The sequence below is a fragment of the Pygoscelis adeliae genome, unplaced genomic scaffold, assembly GCF_000699105.1.
Source record: "Pygoscelis adeliae isolate BGI_AS28 unplaced genomic scaffold, ASM69910v1 Scaffold71, whole genome shotgun sequence".
Taxonomy (NCBI): domain Eukaryota; kingdom Metazoa; phylum Chordata; class Aves; order Sphenisciformes; family Spheniscidae; genus Pygoscelis; species Pygoscelis adeliae.
The window spans coordinates 11,501,657-11,515,059 of NW_008824356.1; the positions used below are offsets into that span (position 1 = coordinate 11,501,657).

At 40.0% G+C, this 13,403-nt stretch overlaps 1 protein-coding gene across 1 annotated transcript in view; it reads right to left on the minus strand.

The window, feature by feature from the left end:
- Window positions 1-13,403, minus strand: part of KCNK10 (potassium channel, subfamily K, member 10) — a 72,842-nt gene that overhangs the window by 8,407 nt on the left and 51,032 nt on the right. The window contains exon 5 of the mRNA XM_009319430.1: window positions 1,990-2,176. Within this exon, the coding sequence (XP_009317705.1) occupies window positions 1,990-2,176 (187 nt within the window). The remainder of the gene's footprint in view (window positions 1-1,989; window positions 2,177-13,403) is intronic.

Here is a 13,403-nt window from a genome sequence, read left to right on the forward strand (position 1 = left end):
AGGGCCACGAAAATGATCAGGGGGATGGAACACCTCTCCTGTGAAGAAAGGCTGGGAGAGTTGGGGTTGTTCAGCCTAGAGAAGAGAAGTCTTTGGGGACACCTTCTTGCAGCCTGTCAGTACTTCAAGGGGGCTTATAAAAAAGATGGCGGCAAACTTTTTAGCAGGGCCTGTTGCGACAGGACAAGGGGGAATGGCTTTAAACTAAAGGGGCGTAGATTTAGACTAGATATAAGGAAGAAATTTTTTATGCTGAGGGTGGTGAAACCCTGGAAGAGGTTGCCCAGAGAGGTGGTGGATGCCCCATCCCTGGAAACATTCAAGGTCAGGCTGGACGGGGCTGTGAGCAACCTGATCTAGTTGAAGCTGTCCCTGCCCACGGCAGGGGGGTTGGACTAGATGACCTTTAGAGGTCCCTTCCAACCCAAACTATTCTATGATTCTATGATTCTATGATGCTGTTTTATCCAATACGATGAGTATTTTTACCTTGATGTTGAAGGGACAGATACTGAGAGATTAAAGTGACAGAAAATAAAAGTGACAGAAAATCTGCCTCAAAACCAGCAATAAAACCAAAATCTCCTGGTGATCACCTGCCTTATATTCTTATCATGAGATCGCCTCTGAAGTTTTCTCATTTAGGGTCCTCCATTTCATTTTTGAAAAATCCTGGTTGTAAGTAGCCACCCAGCCGTGGATTATATTTTCCTAATCATGTTGGATATAGAATAATTTAATTTAATATTCAGAGCTCTTTTACTATTATATTATTAAAGAAAACAATACCAAAGTGTGATATGCTTAAGAAAAATATTGTGTATTATTTTTATTTCACACTGTGATACCACAAAGACAGAATATCAGTGAGCTTCTCTTCACATCTAAGTGGTTAAAAGGGACCAAGCTCATACAATCACTTCTGTATCTGAATGCTCGTAAAACACTTCTTTTTCATATCTGGGGCTCTCTTTGTTCAGTGCCTTTTTTTCTTCAGTAATTCATGTCTTCTATACCACTATGTCATAAAAAAGGAGGATTAGAGTCTTCTCTACAAAAAGACTTATCTGCAGCTCTTCAGCAAAGAAAACTTTATATATCCCTATAGTTTCATTTGATGTTTTTAACTCATTCATATTACACTGATTTATAGGAAGTAACAAAACAGTAGCATAATATGGCTGTTTGTAACACAGGCATCTTAATGCCTTTAATTAGGACCACTAACAGGAATGAGGAGCAGAGGTCATACACTAATAGGAAAAAAAATTCCACTTATTTTCATCAGCAAAGCAGTTGTGTGAAAAAAAAACTCTTATCTCTCCAGCCAACAATTTTGACTCCCTCTTTGAAAACTGATAAGGATGGATAGTTATAGTTCCTGCTAGTACTGTATTAATCTTGGAGAGTATCCTTCTAGCACTGAGATGCATACCCCATTAGTCGTCCTCTTCCTGCATGAGTTTTCCTTAACAGGGCAACTGCAATGTCAAAATTTCTGCCAAGGTTGGAGAACAAAATGCAGTTTATGAAATGCCGCAGCTCCTGTAGTAGCAGCCCACTACTGCATCTGACCAGAGATTTCTCCAGCCCTATGGCTCAGCCCTACTTTGTAAAAGCTTCATTCATTCATCATTTTGGCTACTTGCTTCTGCAGTCAGCCTCAGATTGAGCCCTAATGGACTAATACAGATCTTGAATTCAATGGGAAAGTCATTTGACTTGTGCATAATTCATTGCACGATGAAGGATAATCAGGACTTCCCAAGCTTCCGTTACCAACACTGCTGAAAGCTTGCAATCTGCAGATGGCAAGGCATCTGGATCTTAAATCAACATGGTGTCCTATTGCACAGTAACCCCAACAGAAACACCCGGCATCATTTCACTGGAATATCATACACTGTGAAAAGCCTCCTCTCTATACCAGAAAACAAATTCTAAGAGCCAAGGCCCTCGTGCACAGCACCTAGGCTCAAAGCTGCTCACCTGCTACAAAGTCACCGAAGCCAACAGTAGTCAGAGTGACAACCACAAAGTAGATGGACTCCAAGGCTGTCCATCCCTCGATGTGTTTGAAGATAACTGCAGGAATCGTCACAAAGACAATGCAGCCTGCCAGGATGAAGAGGATGGTAGAGATCACCCGGATCTTTGTTTGACTCACTTGCTTTTTCTAGAAAAAGGAAATAACAAAAGAAAAAACAATATTTTGGGTGGATTTCTGGGACTGTATACCTTGTGAATGGCAGACTGATCATGCTGGTATCACCTGGTATGTCTCTTTCTGCCTTTTGTGAGTTTATTAGGTGGAATACAACCCTCTCTCCCCATTAGCGAGAGCCCTGCCCAGGTAATAGTGAACCTCTATGTCTGGCCCCAGAAAATTGTGATTCCCATTTTCCATGCACTAGGCAGTTACTAACCTACCAGAAACACAGCCTGGAAAAACAGTCCTGAGCTTCAGAAAAGCTCCAGTACACTCCAGTTCAGGTTCAATGTGTAAGAAAAAGTGCACATTCACACCTCCATGCGTGTATATGTACACCCACATTGCCTCACCAGCACCAAGCATTCAACAAGCAAAATGAAAATAAACCCTTTTTTTTCCCCTAAAAACCTGAGATTTTATGTAGAAATAATTCATGCTTTGGGTTTTCTAGACTCAGGATTTCCAGCTTTCATTCACAAATATGAAGGTTAAATCTCCTTTTCAAAAATAGATAGCTATATTATCGGTTTACTCCAGAAATAAAGGATTTATGTCAAATACCAAACAACCTGAGATAAAATTACCTACGTAAATCCACACTGGAAAGCTCTTGAATAAAGAGTATGTGTGTTACTGGCTGCTATAAACTGAATACAAATATGAGCAGTGTAATTGCAACATTTTACACTCCTAGATCATGTAAACTCTCGATTTATTTAATATAAGCTTAGATCTTGTTTCCACTGATATTGATGCAAGCCTGGATTAACACAAATGACTCTGGCAGACTTATTTCAGAGTTTCTCTACTGTAAATAAACTCAAAATTCAATAGAGTTTCACGAGAAACCTGGAAATTACTAGAAATCTTACTATGGATTAATTACAGTGGCAGTGTAAATTCTGTATTTACCCTGGAAAAGGAATGGGGAGGTCACTGTAAGTCACATATTTCCAAATTAGTTTTCCAAATCAAGCATCTCCCTTAACCCAGAAAAGAGATCTCATTTCAGATTAGGACATTGCCTAGACAGGAAATAAGGTCTCAGAAGTTGTAATATTCAGAAGGGATATTGCCCAAACTGGTTAATATCTAACCAGCTTGTGAGCAGTACTACTGCTTCCACTAAAGCATGAACATTTCTTTTAGAGGTGCAATGTCAGACCTTCATTAGGCACTCAGCTGATCTGGGATGCTCTGCATTTAGAACCCAGGTAGCAGCATAAGTATGCCACGTTTCATAAATACTTTTAGTTCTGAAACTGTTTGAGATGATCCCTACACTTAATTTTTTTCTTTTTGTGTGTGTGCATTGTTTTCTGTGTCTGGCTGAACAGAAATACTTAAATAGGATTAGTAATATAATGCCATAAATAAGATTAATCAAATATAAGACATGGAAAAAATTGCCACTGAAGTACCAAGGAGAAAAACAACACAAGAATATAAAACCTGACTTGACTTCTTATTTCCTCTTTTTCTGGAGAGTCATTTTGAGCAATTTACTAAAATACTAAAGGATGATCTAGCTTCTTTAAGAGGTATGGACACATTCACAACGGCAGGATTTCAGACTTACTGTATGTGTGGTGAAGGGAAAGCAACTGATCACATGGATGTTACATGGTGTCTTAGATTGGCACAATTGCTTTTTGTCACGGAGGATGAGGATTTAACCAAGTTGTTGTTTATTTACTAGTTTGGCCAAGGTGACTTGTTCGCTTCTACTAAATGCTTCAGTTTCCTGATAAGCAAAAATGAAATGGCAGACACCTTGCTACAGTGGAAGATAGGAGGCACGTGCAGTGCTGTATAGTACTGGGAATCCTTGGACAAAAAGCTGCCAAGCACTACTAGTAAAGCAAAGTTATGCATAGTAATCCTTCCTCCAGTCCCCATATAGCAACATTAAAATGCATTTCAATATGTATCAGGATTGTCTTGTCTCATGGTACAAACAGGAGTGGAAAAGAATGGCCTGCAAATCAGTACCAAATGTTCAGGACATCACTTGTTCATGAGTGATAAATTCAGCCAAAGGTGGTTGGTTTTTTTAAGTAAAAATGATAACGACGTTAATGAGAGGATCTGCAGAAAGGCCTGACTCATGGTTATTGTACACCTCAGTCACTTGAACGAAAGCGGAGCAGCTGAGGGTCTATTTTTTCCTTACTCTTCCACTGGTACAAATGAAGTCAGAAGGCAATGGTGAATGAGGTGCAGCATTTTTAGAGCTACTGAAAAGAGCACAAAAGCAAAACTTAGAAGTAGAATTACTTAACGGACAATAGGACATGAAATTCAGAATACAAGTGAAAAGGGAGGTCTTTTTACAGTCAGACGTGCATTCAGAGGACATTCACAGTAGAGTATAACTGCTATAGATTCAAAAAATGCTAAGGGATAAATGTCATTATCTATGGAATATGTACATTGTAGTAACCACACATTACAAAAAGGTTGGTTTGCATGGGGTTTTTTGCAGATGGAGTTGGCCTTGCTATTTTACTACAAAGAACATCGTTTTGTGCTGCCCAGGTTCTCAGGAATAAGGAAACGCAACCTTTACATTCCAGTTTTGGCATAGTTGTATCAAGACGAGACTAGATCGGCCTAAGCCACTGCAGTATTACACTGTAGCAACTCATTATTAAAAGAAATAAATATATATAACACGTTGAGAAATCTGAAAAGGTTCATACAAACTTCTCTTTTAAATAGTATTTGCGATCTGAGCCCATTTTGTGGCACAAATACAGAATTTTCTATAGGTGTCAAAATGAAACATTAAGAGAGGCCTTTCTCCAGGACAAGTAGTTCATCTCATAGCGGTTTAAGTAAAATGAAAACACTTTTAAAAGAGATGTTTTCTACTTCCTTTTTTTTTTTTTCAGTTTTGTTTTACCAACAAATTCTCTCCACATTGATGAAGCAGATAATTTGTAAGACATTCAACAAATACAAATAAATTAATGCCTGCTAATGAGAGAGACTTCAACTTAAATCCACCTAGAGCTAATCTGAAAAAGATTAAAGGAGGAATATAAGAAGAAAAGAATGGAGAGTTGTCTGTGATAACCACCTATGAGGGGTCATTTCCATTTACTAATGAAGGTGCTGATTTTACTCTTAAGGTGGCTAAGCGGTGGCAACATCACTGACTTCATCTTGTTTGTATTAATTCAACCTACTGTCAACCTGCTCTAGTGCCAAGAGGGGTGAAGACAGACATTCTCATGAAAACACCATTAACAGTGGAATTTAGTACTTATGCATCCTTTCCATCAGTAATTGTGACCTTGCTTTTTCCTTATTTTCTGTTACATACACGGGGGTCTTATAGGTTTTGGTCTTATCCAATAATTTCAGGAGTTAAAAGAAATCCTTTTTTTTTTTTTCTATTTTTTTTCTTTCCCTTTTTTTTTTCTTTTCTCTCTCTCTGGTCCTACATATCAAAGCTGATGAACTGGAGTCTTTTATGGCTCCTGCCCTTTTCAGGTGAATTAACTCAGGCACAATTGTTCTGACCTGACTGTTGCCAACAAAAGGACTAACAAGGTTCTTAAGTTCCCAAGCTGAGACCACAGGGATGACACATATTCCTTCGAAAAGGGAGTAGGAGATACGGGATCAAAAGATGCTACAGCCATTTATCAGACTAGACTAAATGCTAAATAAATGGAACATATATATTTCCATGATCAGCATATTTCAAATATGCTTATTCCAAGATTTTGTAGTGTCACCTCCCATTTCACAGAAACTCCCCCAGTATACAGTACTACTCAACCAAAAATAGCACTGGAACATTTGCTGCTTCACAGTGAGCTCAGATGGTTCCTCCGTCTTCCAAACATTTTCTTTTCTGAATTCCTGACAAATATCCCCAAGACTCCAAGCAAGTCATTTACCTTTTTGGCTAGATGACCAATGTCATATTTTTAGTGCTAGTATAATGTGCCTGCATGGTACATGCTGTCCTCATCTCTCCACAAGGCTCTATGTTTTGGAGTACTCCTCCAAAGAATACACATTTCTTTAACATTTCTTTTGTCCCCTTCACCTGCTCTTAACTTTATGCCCTCTCCCATGCTAACAACTATTCTTAGAACAGATTGTCTCTGCCCGTGTACTAATTAAACTGCTTGTCTTCTAAATCACTTTCTCCAGATCAAAATATTTTAACAAGACAAAAGCCAGTCTTTGTACTCAAAGCATAAAACAGAATATCACATATATCGGTTCTATTTTTTTCTCTGCCACAAACGTTAGGTATGTCCTTAGTCAAGACATTTTTGCTAGGCTAGTGTAGACAGTGCAGATAGTCATAGGTTCACACCGCCTGCCTTTCAGCTCAGTCAAGTGCAAGCCAGCCCTGGTCCAGAGCCTGGCACATACCTCAGTAGGGTATAATGCCCATCTCAACAGGCTGTACGGAAAGGCTGACACAGCACTGGGCTCAAAATGCTGCTTGGTGATCAGCGGTATGGTCGCATCAACCTCACTGCTGCCTATACCTGTCATTGTGGATTTCTTTCTAATGTGTCCTAGCTCCTTCACATTCAAAACGAGACTGAAACTAAATGTATTTTAAATATCACTGGCTTAAAGATAACATCTAAGAACAAACAGTTTTGTTCTTCAGTGTTCTCTGAATATAGCCGCTTCCAGTTGGCTCCAACGGACCCACCACAGGACACTGCAGAGACCCTCAGATAAGATGGTGGCACCTCTGGGAAAGTGTATTTAAGAAAGGTCAGAAATGCTGGACAGGCAGAGGAGGAGGGAATAGAGGAGGGAATAACAAGGTCTGGGGAGTGGGAGGTGCTCCATGGCAGAGCAGGTACTATCCTGGAGGGACTGCAGCCCATGGAGTACCAGTGAAGGACCAGAGGAAAAGGGTTGAGAAAGAAGGAGGAGCAGAGAGAAACCACTGTGTGCTGACCCCAATCCTTGTGCCACTCACTGCTGCACTGGAGAGACTGAGGGTGACCTGCAGCAATAACATGGGCAGAGAGGTGTCTGGAGTGAAGTGAGCCTGGGAGTGAAGCTGAGTCTGGAAAAGGGGGAGGAAAGGCATTTTGAATGTTTGTCTTTTTTTGTTTCCAAACACCCAACTCAGTAATTAAGTATTTATGCTAATTGGCAATAAATTAAGTTAAATTCCACAAGTCAAGTCTGTTTTACCTGTGACAGTACTTGGTAAGTGATTTTGCTGGCTTTATTTTGCCCCACAAGTTTTCTCACTCTTGTTCTTCCTATTTTCTCCCCATCCCACTGTGGGGAGGGGAGTGAGCAAGCAGCTGTGTGAGTGCTTGCTGCCAGCCAGGGCCTATTCACCACATCAATGAAGAAGGCAACACCCCTTGAAAGCATAGCAGCAGAATTCTAAATAATATATTTTAAAATATATACAACATTTCAGACACCTCCTCGTGTTAAGAACAGTGGTCTGAATCATTCCACTAGAGACGGGCTTCCCCTACTGTGTGATCAGCTCTCTTGGTGCCTCAGTGCTATTTTAATTCTTATGTTTTATAAAGAACGCTGCTAATGCTGCACAAGAAGATGCAAAATCCATCCCTTATTTCTTAACTGCAGTAAGTACCATGGGGAGACAGATATAAAAAGCTGTAGGCACTCACATTTGTTACTAAGCTTGGGAGAGACAATCCTGAACACATACAGGGCACAGGTCAGAGTAAAGAAGGATTTTTTTACATTGCTGTTTTTCCCCATAAAACCACACTTCTGCGGCGTGTTTGTCTAGACCCAGATGGAATATGCAGCAAGCTTCTCACAGAGCAGCAGCTTTCTCTAATGTTATTTTTGTAAATCTCTACGCATGGATCTTGCTGCAGTCGTAATGTGAGTACTTATACTGTGTTATGAAAATACAGAAACACTGGCTCAGAAATTTTCTAGGCTTGATACACCCCTTTCCAATCTTCTTCCTCTCTATAGAATGCACACTTAGGGCTTTCTGATACGCAGCAACTAATTTTTACACATTACTTATTATGCTACTGAAGAAACAAAAATAACAATAATGAGCCCAAACCTCTGTTCTGGCTGAGCTGTATTCAGCCCAAGAAAAAATAAATGTTGAATAAGAGGGATCCATGTATATATATATGCTTTTCTCAGACATTGGAGCAGACAAAGGACAAGAGAGGTTCACGGCACAGACTTAAGCAGTTTCAAAGGATGCTCGCAGAGGCCGAATTTGGAATGTATTGCTCCTTCCTTCCTTCAACTCCCTTCTGAGTTACACCTATATACCCCTCTCCCAGGGAGTGCAAGCATGGGTTAATAATGGTTGTTCCACGTCAAATCCCTGTACCTGAATGGATTTTACCTTGCTATTTCTGGTAACCCTGATTCTGATCAGTGTTGAGTCAATGCTTTCATTTTGTTCATCAGTGCAATTCAGGGGAAAAAAATAAAATGCAGTTATGATGGTGCAAAGAAAAGTGCCACATAGCAGCAAGGCTAGATTTATGAGTATATGCTCAGCATCTAATTAAGAAATGCACTGAGACAGAGAAAGACAATTAGTGTAGCTAGATCAATGAGAGATCGAGTTATCTATTGCATGACATGGCCACTTTCAAAGACTTAGCAAGAAAAAGAAAATTGAACTTCATGTTAGAAATATCTCCTCTTAGCAGGGTGGAAGAACTCAACATTCCTTTTTTTAGCTCTGTTTTGGTGCTCATTTTTCGTTCTGTTATTTTTTTTGTTTTGTTTTCTTCTTCTACAGTGGAATAAAGCTTCCAGATTCCTTCATACTGCTGAGTTTTCAGAACATTTCCCTAGTGATTAGGAATGTAACAACATCAGCATTCATAAGACTAGAGTGGATACTTCGCTGGACTGTATATTGAAAGGTTAAACAGTGACCTTTTGAAACAGGGAGTAGATCTTCAGGCTAGATGACTTCTATCTGTTTCTAAACTGCAGTTTTCAGTTCCTGCTTAGTTTGGAATAACTGGATAAGCAGCCTTCCCTTACCCTTCTCGGGTACAATAGCATACATCATTCTCTGCAAGAAATTCTTGCAGAAGCCTCCAAAGCATATCCTGTATTTACCATGAGATTTCTTATAGATATTAACTCTATAAAGACTGCAATATTGCAGAATTTCTAGAGAAAAACACTATTCGTGACTAGGCAACTAACCAAAGAGCGTTCTCTCAGGTAACTAGCCCACAGGGAGTGATTTTTCCTCTAGGAGGGATACAGATCCCAGAAGAGTGGAAGGAAAGTAAAAGGAGGAAGACAGAACAGCTCCTCCCGGGCAAAAACGTGGAAATAGTGGAAAATGTCTCACCCCTAGAAGTGTCCCTCCATGTCACATCTCTCCCCCTGCTCCTCCCAGCCTTCTCCAACATTTTGCAGGAGCAGCCACTGCTTACCTGCAAAGGTAAAAGGAGGGCAGGGAGCACCTTCAAAAGGAAAAGTCTGGCATAGAGTAAAAGGTGCATCAAATACTTCGTCCCATGGCTCAAAACAGTTCTTACTGCCACAATGACACATGTGTGTGCCGAGAGAAAACATGAACATGTAAATTACATTAGAGTGGTTAATACGATAACTTGACAGTCCTGAAAGGTGAAGGTTGAATACATAAAGCAACATAACATTAAATTCACCACCTTCATCCAGCCTGTTCGTAACCTTGAAGTAGCATCTCTTAAGTGAAAAAGTAGCACAATCCTCATGCCTGGGATGAGGCACCATGTACAGGTACCCTCATGAAGTAATTTCTATCTATTGCCTTTCAAGTTCTATCACCCACTTCACATTCAGTCTCTGATGCTTCCCCCAAGGTTGCCCACAGGAGTTTTGGAGGATATTCTGAAAAACGCTAACTAGAATGGCTCTACGTATTTGTTGGGGGAGAGGGGGGATCAACACTCACTGTATTGTGAGTGATTTTGTGTTGCAGTTGCATTTCTGTCTTGCTTTTCCTTTACTCCCTATATTGCAAACTTAAACAATCTTGAGGTTAGGATTTTCTTTAGGATATAAATCAGGTTTTCAGAGACGGCAACACCTGCATCAAAACGCTGGCACATAGGATTTGGTATTTCAGCACTGCACTGTCAGGAACACAGAGAAGTTCCACAGCATTATGACCAAAACTTAACACAATATCAAAAGGATATTTTCTATATATTCACTATATTCAGTTCCAAAACCAGGACAAGTGCTTAGGAAGAAGTTTAACTTTCAGGCTGATGGTTGAAAAGTTCACAGTTTCTTTGGCATTAATCAGCAGCTTCCACTGAAGTATCTTATTTTTTAAGCTTCATACAGAGCATCTAAGAAACTCTAGCTGCTCAGTAAACTCTTAATCATACTTTCAGTTCCTGTTTGTCTTGTGTTTCATGAAAGATAATTGCTTGAGACTCATGGGGTTTATTTCCTGTGCACTTCACTGCAATTAAAAGTTATGTGACTAATACTAATTTTAGCAGGAGGCAGGCAGTATATAGTTTTACCCTTTAGAATAGTGGTTCCTGAACATTTCAAACCATAAAGAAGGACCGTTTAGCTTACTTCCTTAATAAGAAAATTGGGATCCAGGCTCTGCACGGAAATGCAACTCCTTGCCACTGCTTATACTGAGATCATTCTGAATACTAACTTGGTTTCAAACCAAATGAGAGGTGGCAAAGATTGGGCTTTGATATAGAGAAAGAAATAGTGCTCATCTTTTTTCACCATAGAAAACAGAAAAGAAACAGATAGATGGAACAACAGCTGGCAAAATGACAGAGATCATATTCCAGAGATAATCCCTGATGTACATAAAAAATAGCCTGAGTACATTCCAATTAACAGTGGAAGAAAAACCCTTCCTGAAAACTTCATTCATCATTACTCTATTGGTTTTATGTTCTTCTTTAAGGATTATGTCATCATCCATAGATCAATCCATCATCCATAGAAGGGTTTGGAAACCCTTCTACTCAATGTCAATTGCCAAATACTCTCTTACCTTGCACTTAAATGAGGTTTGTAGCCACTGATTGCCTACTACATCTGTCTTTGGTTTATTAATTAATTCTGTGTAAACATTCAAACAGGTGCTAAAATATTAGGCAACCTACAAAAAAATGCTAAAGTAGATGAAGAAAAAACCCTGAAGATAACAGAGGTTCCTGGGTTCATATACAATAGCTGCAGTCTATCCACAATCAGAAAGCAATGTAATGAAAATTGCTTCCCAAATGAAAAATGAACTATTACAATTTACTGTAATACATGTAGATACCTGAACAGTGATAAATAAAGCCTTTGTATTAATCATAGATTCCTGACTAGATACAATATTCTGTTTTTAAGAGCTGTAAAATATTATGAGCACTGCAGTTCAGTGACAAGAGTATGACTCCAGTAAGAGGAATAATTGAAGGTTTGAACCTTTAATAATTTTAAATAATTAAGAAAAAAATAATGAAAAGATATTAAAAGGCCTCACATAAGCAAGCAAAACAGTACAAGATTTCCTCTGAAGTGCCCTGTAGTCAACAGCTACACTGTGCAGTGCCTAACACTCACAGAAAGAGGTGTTACAGTGATACCAGCGATAATTACTTTTGGGGATGGACTTCAATGCATATTGGGTTTCAGTTTTGGTGCACTGGAGCTGACTTGAGATTTCCAGATAAAACTCTAAACTTACACTCAGCAACAAAGATCAGTGGATAAGAACAAATCAGCAAAAGGTTTGCTGCACTGAAGTTACTTTCCCTGAAGCAGATTAGCTGTAAGCATTGCTAACTGAATTAAATACCCAGTTAGAGGAAATAAAATGCCAAAAGCTGGGATCCATAGATTTTGTCATGAATTTTTTAGTACTAGCATACTATCTCAGCACTGTACAGAAAAAGATACTTTCCTGCAGCTCAAATATAATGGAGGGGGAAAGTGATCCAAAGAGTAAAACCAAGATATTCAAGACCATATCACAAGCCAGTGGCTGAACCTAAAATACAATTCAGAGACAAATTTGGCTCTGGTGGATGAAGAGTCACAGCATGTGGTGAAGTCACAGCCTGCACCATTAGTTGTTTAGTTCACCCATACGAATATCGCTTGCCTGTATCTTCTATTGGCACTAGAGCACAAGGACTACTAAAGCAGGTGATGATCAAAAGCAAAAATAAAACTTCCTGCTATCTTTCCATCACCATAATTAAAGCACTGATTAGAAACATAAAAAAAGATGTGGCCTGCAGTATCTCAAGGACAAAAATATTTCAGAGACAGGCATTGTGAATTTACCATTCCCGCCTTTCATCCTCCAGTTCAAATTTGTAAGAGTCTACAGTCAACTTCTGCCATTGCTAGACATACTACAGGGAAGTGTCCACATGGCCCTGGGTCTGGACTGCTTTACATCCAAGAAAAGCAATTAGAACAACTCTTGTTGAGAAGGGCATTGAAGGAGTCCAGGCAGGAAGGAGCAGAGAGAGGAATACATTTGTATGTCTGAGTACAGAGAGATTAACAGTCCTCTGTAACAGATATGTTACTGATGAGCTAGAGGAGAATGCACCCAGAGTTTTCCAACCTGGAGCACGCATAGCTTCCAGGAGGATCTGTTCCATGATCTTCCCAGGCACAGAGGCAAGACTGACTGGCCTGTAGTTCCCCGGGTCTTCCTTTTTTCCCTTTTTAAGAATGGGGGTTATGTTTCCCCTTTTCCAGGCAGTGGGAACTTCACCAGACTGCCACGATTTCTCAAATACAATGGACAGTGGCTTAGCAACTTCATCCTCCAGTTCCTTCAGGACCCGCGGATGGACCTCATCGGGTCCCATGGACTTGTGCACCTTCAGGTGCATTAGATGGTCTCGAACCTGATCTTCTCCCACATTGGGCAGCTCTTCATTCTCCCAGTCCCTGCCTTTGCCTTCTGCGGCTTGGGCGGTGAGGCTCAAGCACTTGCCAGTGAAAACTGAGGCAAAAAAGTCATTGAGTACCTCCGCCTTCTCCATGTCCCGGGTAACCTGGTCTCCCGTTTCGTTCCAGAGAGGGCCCACATTTTCCCTCGTCTTCCTTTTATCCCCAATGTACCTATAGAAGCTTTTCTTGTTGCCCTTGATGTCCCTGGCCAGATTTAATTCCATCAGGGCTTTAGCTTTCCTAACCTGATCCCTGGCTGCTTGGACAATTT